The 24,670-nt window shown below is 44.9% G+C and overlaps 1 protein-coding gene across 1 annotated transcript; it reads left to right on the top strand.

Moving 5' to 3' along the window:
* The first annotated feature begins 22,137 nt into the window (after window positions 1–22,137).
* On the top strand, window positions 22,138–24,305 carry LOC127292971 (beta-fructofuranosidase, insoluble isoenzyme 3). The gene is made up of 3 exons (XM_051322522.2): window positions 22,138–22,397; window positions 22,481–23,829; window positions 23,921–24,305. Exons 1-3 carry the CDS (start codon window positions 22,208–22,210, stop codon window positions 24,122–24,124), a joined length of 1,743 nt encoding a protein of 580 aa, XP_051178482.1. The 5' UTR covers window positions 22,138–22,207; the 3' UTR covers window positions 24,125–24,305.
* The last annotated feature ends 365 nt before the right edge of the window (window positions 24,306–24,670 follow it).

Here is a 24,670-nt window from a genome sequence, read left to right as displayed (position 1 = left end):
AAGGCATATTAGCAACAAAAAACAGTATCGATACTGTCTCTACTCTAGAAATGAGATAATCAAGTTACCACACGGCAGCTGGAAATATTGAGCAGGAACATTGGGGAGCATAACATTCAGATATAGGCATATGCACCCAGCGACAACAACTAATATGAGCATATGTCATCCTGAAGGTATTATGACTGATAAATCTATGTAAAAGGCCATATGTGTGTACGCATAAACTAACAAGTAAACCGAAAACAATCTTGATTTGCACTATGATACACTAGATACCAGTAAATGGTTGCAGAAAAATACGGAACTGTTTGGAAGGTTTAACAAGCAAAAAAAAACAGCAAAAGTACAAAGGTAAATTTTACGGCGACTGTGAAAACAAATTTAATCACAATTCCTGGACAAATTTTGGAAGAAGGGAAGCTCTATTTGAGATTTTTCAACAGTATGCGATTTTGCCATGATGATCCAGTATCTTTGTAGCTCTGCACTAGCTTTTTTTTTACTAATTATCTCTTTAAATTTCAGCACTGCCATATCATCTAATAAGTGTGCATGAGAAAAAGAAAATGGATGAACTGAGTAGATTAACTGATAACATCACCGAGAAGGTCGATCAATAATTTTTTCAAGTGTAATACATGCACTTGAAGAAAACCAGACAAGGTAACATTTAATATGTAGATATAACTGTTAATATACTGATATTTATATCAAGGGCCCTGGGCACTAGCTTCGCCCTGGGGCCCAAAAATCTGAAGGACCAGCTTAGGGTATAAACAGATCAAGGAAGCAAACAAAAAAAAATTGATATTGTTTTCAATCTACAGATGTGTTAATCAAGAAAAATATGCTGATAATGAAACTAAATCATTGATGAAAACGAAAAATGCACGACCATATATCATTGGGACATATTTCAAGCCTATTGTAGCTACCGAATCACGTCGTTGGTATGGACATAACTGTATTTATAGATTAATTACCACAGAACAGGACAAGCAGAACAAAACTCACAGTTACCCTACAAGAGTATTGTACTCACTACTCAGTGGAAATATTCAAATGAGCTATGTCATCAAGAACGATGAGGAACATGAGAATAATACGGACATCTAATTGGCCATAACAGAGTACGCTTAAACTAACTAGAACTAAACTGCAAATAATCTTGATGCCATCTTATACTAGATGCAGGTAATTGATTGCAGAGGAATACCGAACTGTTTGGAAGGTTCAAGCAGCATAATTTTAAACAACAGAAGTACAAGATAACTTTGACTGTGCGAGTCAGAACACGTTTCTTTTATGGATGGAAAAATCAACATTCCTGGACAGAGTTCGGCACAAGGGAAGCACTATTTGAGATTTTGACATTAGACATACAATCAAATTATGTCTGGCAAACCAAGCCCATGAAGGATCACAGTTTCACAGCAAGCTACACGGTTGCAGACTACAGAACTTAGAACAGTTAAGGCACCATTTTAACCACTAGATGTACAAAAATAATGAGAGCAATATTGAAGATCATTCCTTCAAAATAAGATCTGGAGAATAGGAACACCAAAATTTCCTTTAGAAGTTTCTAATCTGAAAACTATAAGAAGTCGTTTGGAAGCCAGGTTTTCATTTCATTTGTAGCATTTTGAAATGAATACATGCATTCATTTCATTTGCATTGTAATTCCAGAAATGAAAACTTGTTTGGTTGCCACAGGAATTGTAAATGACAGTAGAATTCAATATTGAATTTGTTTGATTGCCACAGGAATTGTGAATGACAGGTTTCAGCTCGGAATTGTGATTACACATGGCATCATTTTGCTGGATTTCCCAAATGAAATGATGGCCCAATTCTGTGGCAACCAAACAGCCCACCTATGAAATTTTAAAATGAATTCCAGGATTCCAGGCTCAAATGATGGATACCAAACGACCTCTAATAGTATCTGTATGTGACACGACAAGCAGTTTACAGAGTGAACTAGCTGACCACATTCCCGTGTTACATAAGTCGTTACCTGAACAAGGAAGTTGGAACATTAGCCTACGTATATTTTATTTTTTGGAAACCACTTTGCTGGCTTGAATCTAAGCAGCAAATAGCTTCACCGAAATAGCATCCAGGGGTAGAAAATCAAAATTACTCTCCATAAGACATTCTCTACTGCTCATAGAGTCCACGAACCAATCAAACAAGATAATGAAACCTATCAGAATGCTAAAGCCAACCGCTAGTAATTAACATCCAGAAAATTATCACAATCAAGTGACTGTTTGCTAGTTGTGTTACACCATAATCAAAATTAAGGCAACATTTGATCATGCAGCATGCGCACGAACAGACACACGGAAGTACAAAACAGGTAGTGTAGAAGCCTCGCCTAATAATGCACTAAATCCAAGTAAACCAGCAAAAAAATGTCCTAGATTAACAATGGAAGAAGTGAACATCAGATCAGAGACTTTCCGTAATTAACCAGGCAACTTCTTCTTAATCAATGAATAGGCAAAGCTTTTTTGCCTTGGGTTTCAAAAAAAAAATCAGATTAGAGACGGATCTACAAGGACAAGGTGTGCCTGGTTTGCAGCCAAGGGTAAGTCCAAGTCCGAAATAAGGATCTACTAGGGTTTTTACACAATCAAACAGCAATTGATCTTCGACATACCAACAATGCAACCCGATGGAACTTTCCACGCATCCTGGAAGATCACCACGAGCACACGGCTCATGGAGGACGGAACTGAGCCTACACACGAAAAACGCAAGCCCTACGCAGGCAGAACTAACCGAACTTTCAAAGACGGATTCGCGTCGCATCCCAAGCCTCTCGCACGAATAATCATCTTGCAGCAATAAGTCGCGCTAGAGGGGGGAGGGAGGAGGAGGCGCGGGGGGTATACATTGATGATGTCGACGTTGTCGGCGTCCTCCTTCTTGCCGGTGGATGAGGTGCCGAGCCTCCGCTGCACGATCCTCGTCGCCGCGTTGACGGGTGTCCTGGACGCCGCCATCGCCGCGTGAGAAAACCCTAGAAGACGGTGGCCCGCTCGGTCTCCGGATCCCTTTCAGCCCTTCCCACCAACTAATTAACAGGGGATGGGCCGATGGGGTGAGAATTGGTAGGGAATTGATTGACGGAAATCCTAGACATACGGACTGTGAACTTACGGAAACCTTTACGGATGGGAAAATGCTTGCGGCCGGCCGACCGATGCGGGAAAAAAATCGGTCGTGATGCACGCGCGCGCACCCACTAGCCAGGTTCTCTCGCGTGAGTATGTAGTAGCTAGCTTAGCTTACTCCATATGCACATACGTATGCACGCCCGCGCTCCGTTGCAAGCTTGATGCATACACATGCGCGCTCAGCTAGGTATAGCTAGCTAGCTTCTCGTTGCGGTTGTTATATGCAATTACACTGTGGCTGATTATGCCAAATCGGTGAAACATGGTCTTCCGATTTTCCGATGTTGTGTGTGTTTAATTTGTAATAAGGAAAATTCTTACGATCAGCCGACCGGTGGCTGGCGAGTGATCGTGCGAGCCTCCCTCCGTCATGACCCGGCTAGGTTTTATGGCTAGTTAGGCTATAACTCACGGTTTTTTCTCATCACGGTCTAGATTGGACGTCGAATATTTTTCTATCACGGGATTTGATCCAAAGACAAGCTGAAGACTTGCTTCTATGTGCGTCATTTTTTTGTTGTAATCGTTTGTGATTTTTGTAAAAAAATAGTTGGCGATTTTTGTTGTAATTCAATTTGTAGAAAATTAATTATTGCTTGACCACTTTTAATTCTTTGCAAACATATGATTTTTTGTTGTAATTATTTGCAACATTTGTAAAAATAGATGCTGATTTTTGTTGTAATTCAACTTGTAGCAAATTAATTATTTCTTAACCGTTTTTGCATTATTTATAAACGTATAGATTTTTATTGTAATTGTCTACAATTTTTGTGAATAGTGTTGGCAAGTTTTGTTGTAAATCGATATGCAGAAAAAATTGTTGGTTTAATCACTTTATTGTAACATTATTTTTCTTTAGAAATGCCGGGACATTTTGTTGTGATAGCATTTTTTTTGTATAAACGGGTGAATTTTATTGTTGTAATAAGGTGGCATATTTATTGTAAATATTGAGAAAGACAGAGTCAAAGTTATACAACCTTTTGGTTTAAGTAAAGAAAAAGTAGGACTGCGGGTTGATTTTGCAAGAACTGAGGGGGTCAAATTGCAAAAATGTGTTGCATCTGGTTCTTAGGAACTTACGACTGCAGGTTGATTTTGCAAGAACTGAGGATCAAACTATAAAACAGTGTTGCATCTGGCTCCGGACGTTGGATGTCCATCCTATGGCCAGAAGGACAACCGATTTGGGGCAAAATATCAGCCCACCGACGCCTAGTGTCCGCCTTACGGACGTACGTGTGCTTTCGTTGGCTGGACCGTGATGCTATTTCCAGCAAGGAAAAAAATAGTGCTAAACAAAATAGCGTGGTCTTCCAAAATATGCTATGAAGATTATAACGTACTAATAGCATGCTATTTTACAAAATAGCGTTTCACAAAAAGTTAAAAAATAACAAATGTAATATGTATACTAAGAATTTCAACAGCTCAAAAATTATCTACATCACAACGAAAATTGACAAAGTCCTGATCTCACTGAAAGATAAAGATTTGTTAGTCCAACAAATAGACAAGTAGATAACTAATTAACATGCCAATATGCAAACAATTAAAGAGCCAACTACATAGCAAAAGTAGTAATTAATCAAAATGTGATGAACTAGATGGATAATGCATGCGGTCATCATCATTCAGAAGAAGAACAGCATATTGCAGCTCATCATAATGAAAAACTAGAAGCAACTTCTTCTTCTTAGGCAGATTGCATCAGCAGCTTTTACTCGTTGTGATGTTGATTCTTCTTCTTCAACATGTACGCGTTGTGTGAGGAGGAGTAAGAATTGTTGATGTGCTTCTGTGGTTTCCAACGAGTTGAATGACTACGGTTAGAATGGGGATTTCGGAAGCTCGTGGGCCAAAAGATCCAAAATAGCTAGTCGGCTGCTCGATTTCCCTGTAAAAAATAGCACCGATACGACGATACAAAAATAGTGCCGCTATAACGCTACGAAAAATAGCGCGCATAGCGCCGCTAATAGCGTGATTAGCGCCATAGCGAGCCAAATGTGCATAGCGTAGCGTTCACTCTCCAGATACGCTATAGCGTCGCTATAACACCGAAATAGCGCGCTATTTTTTCCGTTGATTTCCAGCCGTGGCTTTGGTAAAACCGGACAGCTTACTCCTTCGTTATGACTAAAAGTTGCCATTCCTTGGCTTATTCCTTATGAATTTCCGTTAACCAAACAAGGGAATGGGCATTTCACTTAAATTTCCATGTGTAATACACATCCCGCTTCTTATCTCTACACAGCTCCCTACTCTAAATTCCCAATCCCTATCCTAACTTTTACCAAAAACGCTCCTATTTCGGCTGGCAACACGGAAACTGCTCCCTAGCACGTTTCGCTGAAGCATTTTTTGTATGGGCTTGTTCCATCAGGGCGTTCTAGGGTGTGTTTGGTAAACCGGTCCTCCTCAGATTTTCCCATCTCATCCCACCTTTTTTCAACTTTTGTTGTTTGGTAGGTCGGCTCGGCCTAAGTGGGCACTGCCCACCCCATGCGAAAATAGCCTCTCAGTCCTGCCCGGTAGAGAAGTCTAAATCGAGGTTCACACCTGGGCAGGGCTGACCTCGCCCGGAAAACCAACATGGGTCAAACTGCCCAACCCTCATTCCCCCCGCAAGCGCTCTCTATTTCCCACCCTCCACGCCTACGCCCCACTCCAGCTTCCTCGACACCGGCCAGCGCCGCCCTTGACGCCGAGCGCCACCACTTCCTCGAGGACAAGCGCTGCCACGGCCACGGTGAGGGCCGGCTCCACCACAGCCGCAGACGAGCGCCTCCACGGCCACTACGAGGGCATGCGCCGCCGCTTCCTCGAGGGACAGCTCTGCCACGGCCGAGCGCCGCCACGGCCTAGCTCCGCGACGGACGACGGACAATGGCCGAGCACCGCCACGGCCGAGTGCAGTCAAGGCCGAGCGCCGCCACAACCTCGCGTCGCCATGTCCGCCCTCTCCCGCCCCGAGCTCTGCCGCCGGCGCCCTCCCGCCCCCCGCCGCAGGCAGGTCCGGCATGAAGCCTGGTCGGGATCGAGAAATCGGGGACGCATTCATCTCAATCGGGACTGAGGACCCGATTGCTTTTTTCATTCTGTTCAAGGGCTTTTGTGTAAAATTTGGACCTAATGATAATTTCATATTAGTAGACATAGGTCTTAGCTCAGCTGAGCCCAACAAACCCACCAAACAATATCTCAACTCAGTTGAGCTCAACAAATCCAGGCTACCAAATAAATGCTAAAATCTTAACACAACTTAGCTAGGATCAACGTGTATGAGGCAAGATAGAGATTCTCGATAGACCTAGGCTACCAAACACAACCCTAGTATTTCGTTTTCGTTCAATATAGAGGGTTGGGTTCGCTTGCTTCGCTCGTTCCGGTTCGTTTCCTCAGCACCTGCACCATGTTGTGCATACCATGCAAATTAATTAGTACGTACATACATATAGTATAGCATTATCTTTGACGTGCAAACGATACACGTATGGAAAAAACTTTGCTACATACATCAATCAGCTAGCGCTATAGACGGAAGACTATTCTAAAATTCAGAATATAATACTACATTTGTTCCTTAAAATATGTCGCAAATTTATCTAAATTTAGATGTATCTAGACACACTTTAGTATATAGATACATCTAAATTTAGATAAATCTTTTACATCTTTTATGAACTGAGAGAGTAGTTTTTTTTCTCTACTATATAAAAAGGAGGAACTGGTTCTGTTTCCTCCGGTCAGAGGTTTCATCAAGCATATTTTCAATAAGTCAATTTTGCCCTCCCACCAAAACATATATGGCATCTTAAACACCTTCCCTGTTCTGCCTCCTGCCGTTTCGCTTAGCCCTTCACCCAGCTCAATTGACCACCAAACGTCCTAAAATCAAGCTACCTAAAATCAAGCTTTCGATTTCCTTCGATCTCTCATAGGCTCAAGTTCTCTTGTCCTCTCGTGTGGGGCGATTGGAGCGGCTAGGGATTCATTGGAAACGACGTCTCTCAACATCTTGTTCAGCCTCCGCTACCTCGCGCTGCCGCCTCACACCACCGCATTCAGCCGCCATCGTCTTGCACCTGCATTCATCCGATGCCGCCTCGCACCACCAAGTTCAGCCGCCACCGATTTGCAGCACCGCGTCCTGTAACGCACAGGACGCCGTCGGACGTGAAGAACACAGGGTGCGGAGAGCCCCTGCTCCTTGGTCCGCATCAGCCTCTGCCTAACATCCAGGTCGTTTCCGTTATCTAGCAGGGACGCCCTGAATATTGACCTATGGCCTTTGTCCCGACGCCCAAGTCTCTCTCGTTTGAACGCTACAGCTCCATCCATCATTCTCCACTGGTCTTTGCACGATTATGTGAGATGTTGTACCGTACAGAGGATTTTTTTATCCATGAGATGAAGGATGCAAGCTTTTGTATGTATTTTCACTCATCTGTAAGATATTAATATGATGCATGATTTTGTATTTGATGATTATAATCTCAGTATGGTTGTGATACCATAATTATTGCTTACTACTCGATGTTGCACTCTGAATATTGTTTGGCCACAGGTTATGTACTTATGTTGATGAAGAATAAGAGCCAATGATTAAATTTCTTGGCACTAATTTATTCCCTTAGGTTATTCCTAAGGCAGAGCAATGAAAATACATGGGCTGTCTAGATAAAGTTTGCTGGTGCAGACAGTTGCAACATTGGCGATGATGGTGAATTTGCTCCAAATATTTCCAGGCAAGTAGGACTTGATTTTACCTTATCCCATGTGCTTTTGTTCTTATTTTCCCCTTATGGCACCTGCATATTGATTTCAACATTGTTTATGATAGATCAATGCTCAGGGCCTGAATCTTGTCATTGCGCCAATAAGCTCTTACGTTTCCACATTTTTTCACTTTAGCAACTACTTAGTTCGTTGGGTGCTTGAATTAATATTGAGCATTGCATTGTTAATCCTAGGATTGCAGGATTTAAGTTTGATATGAACAGATAGCAACATCGCCGACTGTGAGGAGGGGTACTAAGGGCGACCACAACGCTACAACGTGTATTGTATCTAAACCTGCCAACTCAGATTCATTGCTTAGGTGGAACAACAATTAAAGTGAAAGAGAGCAGCACCGTATCTTATTTACGATACCGTATCTTGCTTATAGCCCCGAGGCGAATTAATTTCGTGCCCAATCCTGGCTTGGCTTTCCCTTGACCTCTTTCCATGGGGTCGTTCTGGCCCAATCACTGACCCATGCTAAAGCAACTATTATTAATACATGGGCCCATGATTAGATACAACCCACTATGACGTTGTGTATCTTATTTTGCACGATGTGAGCTGGACATCGCTAGATATGATTCAAGCGTATCTGCATTGTGACCGCCCTAATGTACTATTTTCTTGAATTCCTGGTCCTCATAAAAACACGTTGACGTTTTGCATCAAATGTTGGTTAAGAACTGTCATTATGGGCAATACGCCATGATAGTCAAGAACAATAATATACTCTTGTATGCCTGCGCGCGCCGAGCTGCTGCATCTACTTGAAGCTTGATGAAATTATTCAAAGAAATACTTATTTGTTTACTGCTGGCCCTCCTCTCTTTGCCTAAAATAATTCAGTGTACAAAGATATGAGAAGAGAATCTTGAATATCAATTTTGTAGGTGACCAAGGAGGCCTGCCCAATCATCTTCAGATAAGTGTGTCACAGATCTAATAATGCAAAATACATATTTGCTCGTTTTGGCATTATTGACTTAGTTCCGCATAATATAATAATAATTTTCTATATGCTTAGAGAATGGGAAGCCTTTGCTGCGAAAAGTGAACGACTGTAGAATGTTGAATTGGAATGTGCAATCAGATGATCCTCTTTGCACCCTTGAAGAAGCATTCCATAAGGTCAATCCAAATTTGATGCCAATCTTGCATACCAGGAGGAAAGAGCTGGGTCCCATCCTCTAGGTCAATCTGTAAGGCATGTTTTACTTACTACGGTTCATTATTATGCTTCAGTTTTTGCGGCATACATGTCTAACACATTCGATATGCAATTTGTAAACAGGTAATCTTTGAGTGTGCCAAGGACACTATCATTTTCTCTAGCTTCCAGCCCGATGCTGCATCCCCATTATGATTTTCAGGTTTGCTACTTTACAACTTGATAAACACAGGGATAAAAATGTTACACTTATGCGAGGAGGAACTCATTGGAAGAACCAGTATCCATGACCAAAACCATTTTTTGACATATAACAGGCATTTTTATTTTTTATATTTGTTATGATCCTGTATTTTGATATTTTTCTGAACATAGTTGTACGTGAAATGTTAACTACTTAATATTTATGCAGTATTTCCACAACTGGACTGGGAATATGCAATATCTTACAACAAGAGCATACTGTATTTATCTTTTGTTATTTTCCTTCTCAAAACAATATCTTACAACAGCAGCATACTGGTTGCTCTGTTGCTCTTCACGTTCTATGTGTTTCAAGCTGGCTCAGAGCAACCAATAATTTGCTCTCGATGATGGCAAGAAGGAAAGTTTCATGTACTATGAAATATACACAAAGAGTACAATGTATCTGTTGTTTGCCTTACGATCAGCACACAAGTTGATGTATGCAGTTTGCTTACGCATTTGTGAAGATTCTCGATCTCTATCATGGTACTGTATGATACTATGCTGACATTACTTTTGTTTGTTTTTCATGTGACAGTTCCAGGTTATAGTCATCTTACTAGAAGCCTGGGGAGACAGTATTGCAATACTCTCAGAAGAGATATGATATTAAGTAGTGTTAGTTACCAACCCAAGAAGGAGAGCGCAACACACTCCACTAGAAAATTTTCTGACATTGGCATTGGCATTGGACGCTTGCATTGGCTGCTCGTGTAGTATTACAGTATTCAAGAATTGAGAGTATGTGCTAAGCTGCCAACCTTTTGAAGCCATGCAAACCATATTTTGTTCTTAGAAAGAAGTACTGCAAATGGAAGCAACATGCGGATTCTCAGAATGAATTTTATTTCAGTTAAGTGACATTTTCTTTTCAAATTATAGAGACACATATACTATATTGGGTTCCTGTACAGGCAAATATATCTTCAAGTGCTTGTTTGAGATAAATCAAAATTGTCAATGAATTATTGTAAAATGAAATTGGTAAGCCATAACTGCTCAAATGAATTCCCACGTCTGAATATCACAACTGTAGAAAAACGGAAGCTCTACTCCATGAGTGGCACAACCTTGTGTTTGACCATCATGTTAGTTATCACTGTTTTATTTCCTTCGAATCACATTTCACTATCTACTTCTAGGTTGCACTTGGGACACTGAATAGTATCATCTTACCTTGGAAGAGTTCAGAATTTTTGTGGTGATGATCCACTATTGACATAGTGTAGTTACAAAGTTTAGGTGTATGTTTCCTGAGACATGATCCTTTCCTTTTGTTGCTTACATTTCGATGTGGGAATAAGTTGAGATTTCTGGGCTAAATTAATCCCTGAGACAATCACAATGACTTGCAACTTGTGATCTTTGCTTAGTTGCTAGCTTGTATATATCGAGTTAATGTAGTGGTTTTTCCTAGGATTGCAGGATTTAAGTTTGATATGAACAGATAGCCACATGGCCGACTGTGAGGAGGGATACTATTTACTTGTCGAGATGTTAGTGTTTGGTTCATATATCATGGATCCTTTTTTCGTGAGACATGATCAATGCTTAGCTGACAACATTTTTGTTCAGATTCAGAAGATACATACCTTACTTTTTTGTTTGCTTTACTTTGCTCCTGGTTTATACTATATCGACTAACTTTGCGGGGAGAGCACATTTAGAAGCTTCATGTGATGCCATTTTTCTAAGCTTCTTACTATGACGAAGAGATGTTTAGGGATGCAAGCGGGGCGGGAGTAAGAATGTAGTGTTAATTTCATAGTTGTGTTGGGTTAATTATGAACTAATTGATGAGTTTTGCTGGTAACGAGGGACATTTTAGTATATGAACTATATAAGTACGCGTGCAAGTGTTTGGTTTATGTATGTGATCATTTTAGTATATGATAAAACAAAATATGCATGGCTTATAATCGATCTATAGCAATGCATGGCCTCGTAGAAGGGGCGAGTAGAGGAGCAATGGCGGAGATAGAGCATTTGAAACCCGGGTGCATAAGGGGTGCCTCAACACATAAAAAAGAAATTTAGGGGGTGCATTAGTGGTGAAAAAATGATGTTTAACAAAGAATTTTGATTTCTACCGGGTCATGTGCACCCTGCTACCTAAAGGTAGATCCGCCACTGTAGAGGAGGTAGTGGTGGCACGCATAACCACGAAGCACGCCGTGGATGTATGTGTGCTAACTGATTTTTGCGATACGTCGCAATTGTACCAATGTGAGCCTGTTTTTGAGGTCTCTACATTGTTGATTTATCCCGTTGCAACGCACGGGCATTTGTCCTAGTCTCTCTTTTAAGTATAGTTTCTTATGTTTCTTTTTCAATTCAAGTTCTATTTTTTGCATGATTTTTTTTTAAACTACGTTTCTTCGTAATCTAAAAATTGTATTCATCTTTTCATTTCATTTATATATATTTGAATGGTTTTCTTTTCTATTTTTTTCTTTATTTTTTACATGTTTTTTGTTTTTCAATGTTTTTTTTTTCCGAAAAGCATATTAATAGAAATTCTTTATTACTAGAAAGTGTGGAATTTCACCCCTGGGACTCCCGGGCTGCGAACGCTTACTTTCATGTGTGGCACCATGCATGATTTTAATATGCTTAATTACTTTAACCACTTTTTGTTTTTCCGAAAAGCATTTCTATTTTACAATTTATATGATTGTGTATAATCGGTTTGCTGAGTATGATTTATCGTACTCATAAGCTCATCCATGTTTTTTTAGATGCAACCATGAGTAGCGGAGGAGATCTCATCGTTCGAGGATTAGGCTGGACCAGCGGGTGGGAAGCGATTAGAGAATTTAGTTATAATTCTTGTATAATTGAGAATAAAGTTGTAAAATGATGTATTTGAGCTTCTCGAGATCCACTGTGTTGGTTTAAGCCTGCATTTTTAGCCTTGCGCGAGTATAAGCCTCTCGGTTTATAGGCGCGCGGCGGCTGTCTCGTCCAGGCCCGGTCTCGGGGCGTGACAATTCCTCCTATATGTCTCACCTACTATACTTTTTTTTGTTCCTCCTATGTGTTTCACCGACACGATTTTGTTTCTTTGTGCTAGTGGTTTGTTTCTCTGATGCAGTATTCTTGTTCCCCGAGTAGACGAGATTTGTTCCGGGGCGAATTATTTTTGTTCCCTTCGTAAACGAGTTGTTTTCATCAGACGCAATATTTTTGTTCCTCGAGTAGACGAGATTTGTTTCTCGGAAGCAATATTCTCATTTCCTGAGTACATAGATTTATTTTCCAGTCGCAATATTATTGTTCCTTGAGTAGACGAGATGTGTACCTCAGACACAACATTCTTGTTCTCTGAATAAACGAAATTTGGTACTCGAGCACAATATTTTCTTATTCCTTGTGTTGATGAGATTTGTTACTCAAACACAATATTCATGTTCCTTTACCAGCTGAGATTTGTTCCTCTGACGTAATTCTTGTTACCTTAGTAGTCTAGTTTTGTTCGTCGGACACAATACTTATTCCATGTGTTATTGAGATTCGTTCCTTGGACCCAATATTCTTGTTCCCCGAGTAGACGAGATCTGTTCCTCGGACGCAATTCGTGGTCCTCGAGTAGACGAGACTTGATCCTCGAATGCAATATTCTTGTTCCTGAGTAGATTAGATTTGTTCCTCGAACGTAATTGGGTGTGCGGGGGGATTTGTTGAGGGGTACGGCGCGGGGTGGGACGGTGGTGGTGGGAGAGGCTAAAACCTTAGACAGAGGCAACACTACGTGCATGCTCGTGGGGCGGAGGGCTCGGCTTGCACGAAACCGAGCAAAGGGTTGCCTCTATTTTTATTTTCCAGGGAGGAGAAAAAAAGTACTAAGAAAAGATCGTTTGGTAAATCCGCAGGTCCTTGTGGGGTTATGGTTCTCGCGGGTTGGGCCATTTCCAGGCCTGGTAACTGGCGTAGGTTCTAGAATCGGGAGGTTCCAAGTTCGAACTCCGCCGTCAAGGAAAATGTGTGATATTTTCTCAAAAACGAAAAGGAAACTACGTGATTTCTTTTCTCTTATCAATGTGAGGAACTCAGGAATTCACATTCTAAAAAGAGTAAAGTCAAAGGCTTCAAAACTCTTCCTAGGGTGTTCTATAAAGAAAGCAACACTAAAGACACAAGCGACCTGTGTAGGTATAATAAACAACCTTGCAACTCTTCTTGACCCGTTCTAAAATATATCCGGTGGGACTTGTGGATGATTACGATACATTTGTTGAAAATGTCCTAAGCCTGACTTTCTGTTTATAAGCTTCAAGTTGGTGGTTCTTCGCTCATGTTTTTTCTAGCCTTCCTCGTCTCGGTGTGAAACCGTGCAAACCAGCGAACATAGCAGCAAGCTACCGTCTCATCAGCCGCATCGAAAGCATCACAATGAATTAATTTGACATACAACTCGAGTGAACTATGACTCATGTCGTATTTTATGCGTTCTCTTGCTGCATGGCTAGCATATTAGTAGAAAAAGCATGAGTCTGAACTTGAAGTGAGCCACATTTATCAATGATCTCCACATTAACTGTTTTTGTTGGGGAGATTCCGTCACCAAACCTTTCTTAAGTGTAATTTTCCTCCATATTCATTCACGTTACGTCGGCACGTATTCGATACCCAATGATAATTGTCGTGAACGTCCACCAAAGGTCTTGTGTTGTGCATCTTGTTTAGGCAAAATACCTAATCTTTTCACCTCTGATCGTTACATTCTCGTTAAGAAGACCTAGATCACGCCTTCCAACTTTTAACAACCCATGTATCAGATGCTAAATTCTATATACTTAACTCCATGTCATTGACATTGATCATAAGTTTGTTCAACGCAAGACATACCGATCTTACCGCCAATGAAACTCTACGAGTCTTGAGTTTAGTGCCATCTATTATGTCGTGATATCCATTTAGTCTAACCCTTTGGAGCTTATATATAACACAAACATGCCTTATTTCAAGAAAATAGAGTAGCAAATATCAAATTTTGTTTTTTTACCTGGGCTACGGCGGGTTTACACCATCCCGAACTTTTATGACAAAGCGTTGAAAGAGTTTACGGGGAAACATCACCAAGGTTTTATAGGGGGGCGGGAAGATAAGGGTTTATGATCTCAGAGTGGATCATAAGTTCATAACCATTACACCAAGAATTAAAAAGGGAGTTCGAGGAGGGGGTGTTGCAGTGAAAAGCCCAAAGCCTAATGTTGTCTACGTTGATGCACCGTTGCGAGACCAGACATATGTATTCCACAACTCTAATATAAATGAGAGTGCTTCTTCTCTTCCAAATGTTCTAAGCAACAAATGTGTAGATAGTGGCTTCCTCATAACTGTTTAACGTGAGATCCAGAGGTCGGAGAAGTTGGCGAAGTCGCGGGAGGCGAAGTTGCGGTGGAAGAAGTTCCAAACTTCCCATGTCTGAGAGCACATAAGGAGCAAGTGGTCCGTGTCTTCGCCATGGGAACAGGAGAGACACGAAGCAGAGGAGCTGAGTTGATGTCGAAAGCGCCACTCATTGGTGGGTAGCCGCTTTTTCCTGGCAAGCCAGCATAAGATCTTGCACTTCAAAGGTGCAACACTTCTCGAGACATTGGCCGCCATGTCATCGATCTGCAGTTGGCTGAAAGAAACAGCATACAAACTTTTGCTCATTTTGTTAGGAAGTCGACAAACATGGAGATCCAGAACATCAAAGAACAGACCCACTGAGCTCATTTCGGAGGTGAGGACATGAAGCTCCGCCACATCGGTGTTCGAGAGGTGCGGGACGAGGAATTGGCGATTCCCGAGGGGAGGGCCATGGCAAGGTTGATGTTAGGGTAGGTGGAGTGGGAGAGAAGATGTTGGGAAAGCGTTCATGAAATAGGGAATCTCTGAGCTAGAGATCAAACTCAAAAGTAGTGGTGATTCCATTACCAACAGTGACTTTGGAGACTGGTCTAAAGGTGTTGATCCCAGCAACGATATTTTTCCAGATTGGGGTGTCAACTTTCCAAAGCTCTTTGTATATTATTTGGTCAAACTTCAGAAAATAGGACTTTGACCAAAAATTATATGCAAAATAATTTGGGAAGTAGAAAATATTTTCAAATGTTCATGCTAAAGACAAATATTGCTCGTGCCAGATGGTTACAAGCTGAACTTTTTTGTTGGTACACCTACAGCTGCTCATGTACCACACAAATAGAACTAAAGAAAACATTAAATTTATGTTGTAGGAGTACAAGAATATTCAAAGGGCTCATGACATAGTACCGGACTATGAAGGACGGTCCTAGGCTTCAATCGCTAGATTTGGGGGAGAAAACGCGAAATCTCAGCCTTATGGCCCTTGCAACGTACTCCATCCGCGTACTTTTTTTTATTTGTTTACACCATCGTCTCAACTTTTATTTCCTGCAGTGGATCAAAATTGTACCCCAAACATCGCGACATTTCAAAAGCAGTAATGCATCCAAAAACTGACTTATGACTATGTAGTGAATCCCCACTAGTCGTAGCAAATCCTCATTGGTCGCAGCAAACCACGAGAGAGAAGTCAAAACACGTATACAAGATGGAAGAAAAAACGCGTGGAGCACCCGTCAGACCCCACAAATCCAGTAATGCATCCCAAAACAGTTGCACCATCTTGCTCGTGTGTTCGCAACATAATACACACGTGGAGTATTAACCTTGCGCAAGAGCACCAACCTCACTGGATTGGGTTCAATAGCGACGAATCGGGCTACAAGAAACTCATCACCGCCGAATTAGGCAAGCCCAAGCCCAGACCCATTCCTTTTAGGCCCATCATTTCCCGCTGATCAAACAGTTGGATCGATGGATGATTTGTATCATGTACCATATTTAAAGTGCATCATGGAGTAGCACTTATAGTAAACAAAAGAAAGTACTAGTTGGATTAATGTCTTCTATTCTATGCATATATCCGCGTCTAACTATAGCTTCTATCCAAATACACTTGAAGGGAAAAATATCTTAAGACTAGTCACAATGGGAAGTATCATACACTAGTATCATGCACATGATACTAGTTTAAGATAGTATCATGGTATCATCATATTTAATGTTTTGTAGAATCTCAATGCAAATTGATGTACATGATGTGTTTGCCACTAAGTTTTCTAGTTTTACGTGCTATGATACTGTATCATATTATGATACCACCTCCATCTCTCACCTCATTAATTAGTGCGCCACATCAGATTTTTGCCAACATGGCATGCATGATACTAGTTATGATACTCCCATTGTGGCTAGTCTAATGCCTTTTGATGCTACATACTAGCTATATTTATGTTTCAGAAGTTGGCCTCTTTTTCAAGAAAAAATGCTTCGGAAGCTGTCCTCTTTTTCATCAAGAAAAAATGCTTCGGAAGTTGTAGGTTCAAAATACATCGGGAGAACAGAGCACGGCGCGAGAGATGTCACAACCGGACCGCCCTGTTCCTTTGTGCTATATATGTGCTCCAGATCCTCTCTTGCAAAAATGAGCAGCTTCGTCTTCCCATCAGACGGCGCGTAGAACATCACCACGTTGGTGGAGAGCATCACAGACCCAGGTGACTTAAGTTCCTCTACCACCAGGGGGTCGACGGTCCTAGTGCCTTCCATCACCGCCGCCATCAGCCTCTCCCACCGCGGCCATGGTATCGGCAAGGCCCGTTACAGGCCTTTGCCCGGCTCAGGCAATGACCAGAACAACGCGCGGTAAGAACCACCGTCGTAGAAGGACGGCGTTCCTGCCTTCGGCGGATGTCCGCAGGTGAAAGGGAGTTGTTGGGCGTCGTCTCCGGTGGAGCTGTGCTCTGAGCCGCCATGCGAGGCCGACCGGACATGCACTGCGAGCTCGTCGCCAACACATTCCACCACAAAAGCGTGGCCTTCGGGGACAAGGAAGGCTCTCCATGGCTTGTGTGGCTCTGTCGCTTCGCCTGGCGGGCCATGTGTCGGTGCTTCCTCCTTGTCATCACTTCTCTCGGGGAACTCTTGATCCTGCCATAAGGTGATCACAAGAGAAGCAACTCCTTACAAAGACTTCATCATTGCTCAAAGTAAAACCAAACACATATATTACAGTACATGTATGTATATTTAGTACGTGACTTGTTAAAGTCTTCCATTGTCTTTACAAAATAGGGAGCAGTGTAGTATCCTTACCATGGTTTCACCTTGCGGATGCTGAATGTCGTCTTCGACTGTGATGCTAAATTTAGAGTTGGGCGTGCCGTCAGCTTTGGTGTCTTTGTAGGCCGCCATTAACTTTATGTCGTCGGAGTTCTTGGACAACATACTTGCTAAGTTGTTAATCATATCGTTGTGGTGTTTTCCTTGGTTCTCTAAATACAGACAACCGATCACAAAACTTAGTACCTCCCTATTTTCAGAAAACAATGGCAATCTTCAAAAACAACTGTATTGCCTATTGCGGTGTAATTTGCCTATGTTATGTTATTGCTAGCACTAAAAGAAAGTACAATATCAGTACGACAATACAGATTGAACGAATAATGATTAATTTCTATCCTGACACTTACCGATAATTTGCTCCATGCGCGTTAGCTTCGCCTCCGTGTCATGGAGGTGCATCGCCAAGTCCCTGCTGGTATTGAAGAACGAGAGGAGGACCGCTGCGTGAAGGCACAGCGCAACGCCGAGCGCCACGTGCTTGGCCCTCCGGTCGCTCATCGAGGCCATCAGACGGTGCCGCCAGCGGTCGTCGGCGGCTACCAACCGATGTCCTGCAAGCCAGTAGACCACCACGGTAGCGAGGCAGGCAGCGAGCAGCCCGGCGACGTCCATGAGAGCTATCTGATCTAGAGTGTACGCCCGGCCGGACCGATACATACGCGATGTTCCGATGACGCGCGGCTCCCCGAGATCGGCTTTCAGTTGCCTAATGAATTACGATCGAACTCAAATATTGTCCCGACCGAATAAATTAGAGCATATCAAGCAGACCCCTCAAACAGGTCATGTATAAGTGTTTGCGGAGGGTTCACATTGTTTTTTTGGGCCAGAATAAATCCCGTATGCGGTTTCTCGCCCGTAAAAATATACCAGCCCCCGTTTTTCAGCGGCGCGAGATGGTATATACCCCGTTCGGAGGGCTGAAACCCTCACTTATCCGCCCTTGAATCCGTCGACAAAATCCACCGTTGGTGACCGTAATCGACCGCTCCGTCACCAGATCCAAGCTCCGCGACGGCAGATAGTCTCCGGTCGGTCCTCGAGGGGTCGCGGGGGCAGCCAGACTGGCCACGGGGGGGGGGGGGGGGGGGGGGGGCTGGCAAGGCGAGAAGATGGAGGCGCAAAAAGTGGCGTCGGATGACACGCGCCTCCGTGTCTCCTACCGCTACATCAAGCACGATGTGACGCCGCCGCCCGCCTTCTTACGGCGGGAGTCCCGCCGCGGCATGGCCGCCTTGCGCATGTCCGCCTCACGCCATCACTCCTCTGGGACATCTTCCTCCTCGCGCGCACCGCCGGAGCAGGTGCAGATGGATCTGGACGACGGCGCGATGGTGCCAGGTTACGCGGGCGACTACGTCGTTGACGATGAGCTCGAGGGAATCATCGCCATGCTGGAGGCTGATAACCCACAAGTATAGGGGATCGCAACAGTCTTCGAGGGAAGTAAAACCCAAATTTATTGATTCGACACAAGGGGAGGTAAAGAATACTTATAAGCTTTAACAACTGAGTCGTCAATTCAGCTGCACCTGGAAAAGCACTAGTAACAGGGGTGATGTGAAAGCAGCAGTAATATGAGAGCAGTAGTAACAGTAACACAGCAGCAGTAGCAGTAATATGAGAGCAATGGCACCAGAAAATAGTTGATACTACTTCCAATGTCATGTAGAACGAGTATATGATGATGAAAGATGGACCGGGGTTCCCAGCTATCTACACTAGTGGCAACTCTCCAATAACAAGTGTTGGGTGAACAAATTACAGTTGGGCAATTGATAGGATTCAAAGCATTAAGTTAGAACATCCAGCTTATTAATCATGTAGGCATGTTTTCCATATATAGTCGTACGTGCTCGCAATGAGAAACTTGCACAACATCTTTTGTCCTACCAGCCGGTGGCAGCCGGGCCTCTAGGGAATCTACTGGAAATTAATGCACTCCTTTTAATAGAGCACCGGAGCAAAGCATTAACACTTGGTGAAAACATGTGATCCTCATATCTAAGCCTTCCCCTCCACTTGTCCCAATTTCTATCACTTTGGGGCCTTTGGTTCCGGACATAGACATGTGCATACAACTTGTAGATACAATCTAAGCAATAAGTATAGAGCTTAAATCTAAGATCATGCCACTCTGGCCCTAGTGACAAGCATTAAACACAACAAGATTGCAGCAACAATAACTTCACAAACTTTATAGATAGACTATCATAATGTAACAATCCATCGGATCCCAACAAACACAACACCGATTACATCAGATGAATCTCAATCATGTAAGGCAGCTCATGAGATCATTATATTGAAATACATGGGGGAGAGAATACCAACTAGCTACAGCTAGAACCCGTAGTCCATGGGGGAACTACTCACGGAGCATGATGGAGGCGGTGGCGTCGATGGAGATGGCTTCCGGGGGCACTTCCCCGTCCCGGCAGGGTGCCGGAACAGAGACTTCTGTCCCCCCGAATTGGAGTTTCGCGATGGTGGTGGCGCCCCTGGAGTCTTTCTGGAGTTTCGTCAATCGGTATCGCGTTTTTAGGTCGAAAGGGTTTATATAGGCGAAGAGGCGGCGCAGGAGGGGCAACAGGGTGCCCTCCCCATAGGCCGGCGCGGCCAGGGGCTGGCCCGCGCGGCCCTATGGTGTGGGGGCCCCAGGCCTCCCCTCTGACTCCCCTTCGGTGTCCTGGTCCGTCTCGGTGAATTATGATGTTTGGTCTTCATTTCGTCGAATTCCGAGAATATTGCCCGAACAGCCTTTCTGGAACCAAAAACAGCAGAAAACAGGAACTGGCACTGTGGCATCTTGTTAATAGGTTAGTTCCAGAAAACGCATAAAATCATCATAAAGTGCAAGCAAAACATGTAAGTATTGTCATAAAACAAGCATGGAACATCAGAAATTATGGATACGTTGGAGACGTATCAGAGGCCAAGTCGGAGCGTCGTCGCTCGAGGGAGTTATCGTCGCGTAGGCCGAGTTCCCCACCGTCGTTGGGCTGCTCGAGAAGACGATGCGCCAAGATGTCGCGAAGCAGCAAGAGTGGTGCTAGATCGCCATTGAGAAGCCCTACATCGACCTCTGCAGTGACGACGAGTGAAGCCGTCGCCGCCACGACATTGGCTCCGGAAAATTTTGAAAACGTGTGACATTCCCGTAAATTATTAATTAATTCATATTATTTTAAAAAATCGCGCTTAGGACCCCGGGGATATTGTCGCGGCGTAAGGCCGTGCCTTTTGTTTTTGTGTTTTGTTCTTGTCGGATGGTTCTATATAACTAAACTCTATTCTATCTAATCAGATTGCAAATGGACTAGGAGATATCTTAACAAAAGAGATGGGGGTTCATGTTCTTCTTTGGACACTATTAATTTATCCAATTTCTCTAAAATAATAAGGGTTTGTATATGTCTCAGTCAACAAAGATATTTTAAATCCAACTGAGAAAAGTGTGCAATTACAGTTCAGAAAAAGTGCAACTATAATTGCACTTGTCCAGAAAAGTGCGGAACCGAAAATTATAATCCAGTAAAAATATCAATATCAATCCTATTTATAACAGTGACTCTGTGAGAATCCAATGCCGTGTTTGGTTGCACAGAATTGGGGCTCGGAATTGGAATTGAGGTCTAAAAAGGCCAATTTCGTTATTTGGTTGCGCTTGGAATTGGGCCGTGGATTCGGAGGCCAATTCCGAGATCCAGCCCCGCGAGTGTAATTTTCTGCCCCGCCAATTCAGAGGTCCAGACCTCTAAATTAGCTCGGAAACGAGCGAAGCGGTACTAGCCCTCAACCTCGCGCACAGGTCGCGTTCCTCACGCGCGATGGTCACCCGCCGCCACCGCTGCCTGCATGTAGGGCCCCTCCGCCGCCGCCGCCTGCCTCTAGGCCTTGCCGCCGCGGGGCCACCCGCTGCCGCCGGGCTAGCCTCCTCCCTCACCATCCCTGGCCTCAGGCCGCCGCCACCTCTGCCTGCCTGCATGGCCCCTCCACCGCCGCCGTCAGGCCACCCGCCGCCGCCGAGCCAGCCTCCTCCCTCCCCATCCCTGGCCTCGGGCCACCGCTGTCGCCACCGGGCCACCCATCTGCCCTACTCTCATTTCCACACAAGTGTGACATCCAAACAGGATTGGGTATTCCATTGAAACCAAAATTCTATAGCTGAATACCATGCATCCAAACACTCTTTGTGATATTCCATTGAATTGGTTGATTTGATTTTTTATTGCCAATTCAATACGGAGGTCAATTCTGTGCAATCAAACAGGGCACAATTGTAATCTGCTGCAATACAAGATAAGAGTAGTTGTCCTTCTCCGTTTAGGCTCGTGAATCGTACCTCCATGATTTTACTCCGTGGGACAGGCTAGGAATCCTCCACGGCCAGAGACGGCGGGCGCGCGGACACACTTCTGTCATGAGACTGGCAACTAACTCTTATCCGGCACCACAAAAGTACGTACGCTGCTCGACTCTGTTTTTGCCTTGGCCTGTGTGTTGGCCGGCCCCATATAACGCACGTTCGCGTGTCCCTCCCACGTACTCGTCCATATAGCAACTAGCTGAACCGACGAGCAGCACGTTGATAGCAAGTTTTAGTCCATGGCGATCCAGCCAAGAACGTGGGTGGTTTTCCTGCTGCTCGCGCTTCTCTCCTCCTCCGTCGCCGAGGCCTCGCACCGCGTCTTCCCCGAGCTGCAGTCCCTCGACGCCGTGGCCGACAGCGCCGTCGCCGTCGACGACCCTCTCCGCACCGGCTTCCACTTCCAGCCCCCCAGCCACTGGATCAACGGTAACTGCGTACGATGATCGATCTACGACGATGATCTTCTTACCCTGATCTCATGTTGCGTGCGTAATGTGTGATGTGTGCAGATCCTAATGGCGTGATGTACTACAAGGGCGTGTACCACCTGTTCTACCAGTACAACCCCAAGGCGGCGGTGTGGGGCAACATCGTGTGGGCGCACGCCGTCTCCACGGACCTCGTCAACTGGGTCACGCTCCAGCCGGCGATCTACCCGACGGCGCCCTTCGACGTCAACGGCTGCTGGTCCGGCTCCGCCACCGTGCTCCCCAACGGCACGCCCGCCATCATGTACACCGGCATCGACGGCGACGGCCGCCAGGTGCAGAACGTGGCGTACCCCAAGGACCTCTCCGACCCCTACCTCAGGGAGTGGGTGAAGCCAGACTACAACCCCGTCATCGCCCCCGACGCCCGCGTCAACGCCACCGCGTTCCGCGACCCGACCACGGCGTGGCGAGGCCCCGACGGGCTCTGGCGCCTGGTGATCGGGACCAAGGACAACCACCGCGGCCTCGCGGTGCTGTACCGCAGCCGGGACTTCCAGCGGTGGGCGCCCGCGCGCCGGGCGCTGCACCACGGCAACACCGGCATGTGGGAGTGCCCGGACTTCTACCCCGTGGCGACCACCCCCGGCGCCGTCCTCGGCGACGTGAAGCACGTGCTCAAGGTGAGCCTCGACCTCACCCGGTTCGAGTACTACACGTTCGGGGCCTACGACCACGCCACTGAGACGTACGTGCCGGACGCGGCCCTCCCCGACGGCAACGACGGTCTCCGCTACGACTACGGCAACTTCTACGCGTCCAAGACGTTCCTCGACCCGGCGAAGCAGCGCCGCATCCTGTGGGGGTGGGCCAACGAGTCGGACTCCACGGCCGACGACGTCCGCAAGGGCTGGGCCGGCGTGCAGGCCATCCCCAGGAAGATCTGGCTCGCGCCGGACGGCAGGCAGCTCATGCAGTGGCCGGTCGCCGAGGTCGAGTCCCTCCGCGGCAACCACGTCAACATCACCGACAAGTTCGTCGAGGGCGGGAGCTACTTCGAGGTCCAGGGGCTCATGTCGCCGGCGCAGGCCGACGTGGAGGTGTCGTTCGCGGCGATGGACCTGGACAAGGCGGAGCCGTTCGACCCGGCGTGGCGCGGCGCCGACGCGCAGACGGTGTGCGCGGCCCGAGGCGCGGACGTGAAGGGCGGCGTGGGGCCGTTCGGGCTGTGGGTGCTCGCCTCCGACGAGCTCAAGGAGAGGACGGCCGTCTTCTTCAGGGTGTTCAAGGCCGAGGACAAGCACGTCGTGCTCATGTGCAACGACCCCTCCAGGTCGTCCTACGCCGACCACCTCTACAAGCCCACCTTCGCCGGCTTCATCGACGTCGACATCACCAAGACCGGCGGCAAGATCCCTCTCAGAACCTTGGTACGTTGCCTACATCAACCCGCTAACAAACTATTCGATGATTTATGTTGCCGATTGATGTTCTATATATATGGTGTGTGCATGTGCGCAGATCGACCACTCCATGGTGGAGAGCTTCGGAGGCCACGGCAGGATGAGCATCCTGTCCAGAGTGTACCCGACTAGGGCCGTCGGCGACAAGGCGCGCCTCTACGTGTTCAACCACGGAGAGTCAGACGTCAAGGTTACACACCTGAATGCGTACGACATGCGGTCGGCCAAGATCAGCAACGAGATCGATCAACTGATCAGATGATCGATGTAGATGTACCCCGATGCAGAAGAAAATTGCACATTTGCATAGTTAAATTAGGAATGTACTTACTTACTACGTCAATGGTCTGTCCTTGTTGTCTGGTAGGACGATTTCCGGCTATACATCTTAATGAGAAACAAAACAATTTGAACTTAATAATAGCACCATCTATATCCTTATATTTTTGCATCTCACATAGCTCAACAAAATTGTTGAGGTGAGAAGCAGCATCATCAGTACTAACACCAGAAAATTGCTCTTTCATAACAAGGTTCAACAAGGCAGACTTAATCTCATAAAAAGCTGCTTCAGGAGCAGGTGGAGCAATGGGTGTGCAAATAAAATCATTGTTATTGGTGCTAGTAAAATCACACAACTTAGTATTCTCATGAGTAGCCATTTAATAAAAATAATGCAAGCAACATAAATAAAAGCTATCCTAATTTTTTTTTTTAGATTTTAGATATAAAATGCAAAAAGATAAAAATTAAATATGCAAGCAAAACAATAACAAAATAAAAGAGTTGAGAGTGAGAGACTCCCCTC

The sequence above is a fragment of the Lolium perenne genome, chromosome 4, assembly GCF_019359855.2.
Source record: "Lolium perenne isolate Kyuss_39 chromosome 4, Kyuss_2.0, whole genome shotgun sequence".
NCBI classification, from domain to species: domain Eukaryota; kingdom Viridiplantae; phylum Streptophyta; class Magnoliopsida; order Poales; family Poaceae; genus Lolium; species Lolium perenne.
Note: the sequence above shows the minus strand (reverse complement) of the source record. Positions and strands in the feature narration are given on the sequence as shown.

What these genes read in the sequence shown, in the direction of transcription:
- LOC127292971 (XM_051322522.2), top strand. Translation starts at nt 22,208, where the DNA reads ATGGCGATCCAGCCAAGAACGTGGGTGGTTTTCCTGCTGCTCGCGCTT. An exon ending in CCCCAGCCACTGGATCAACG is followed by an intron (nt 22,398 to 22,480) that starts GTAACTGCGTAC and finishes TGATGTGTGCAG; the next exon opens with ATCCTAATGGCGTGATGTAC. An exon ending in AGATCCCTCTCAGAACCTTG is followed by an intron (nt 23,830 to 23,920) that starts GTACGTTGCCTA and finishes GCATGTGCGCAG; the next exon opens with ATCGACCACTCCATGGTGGA.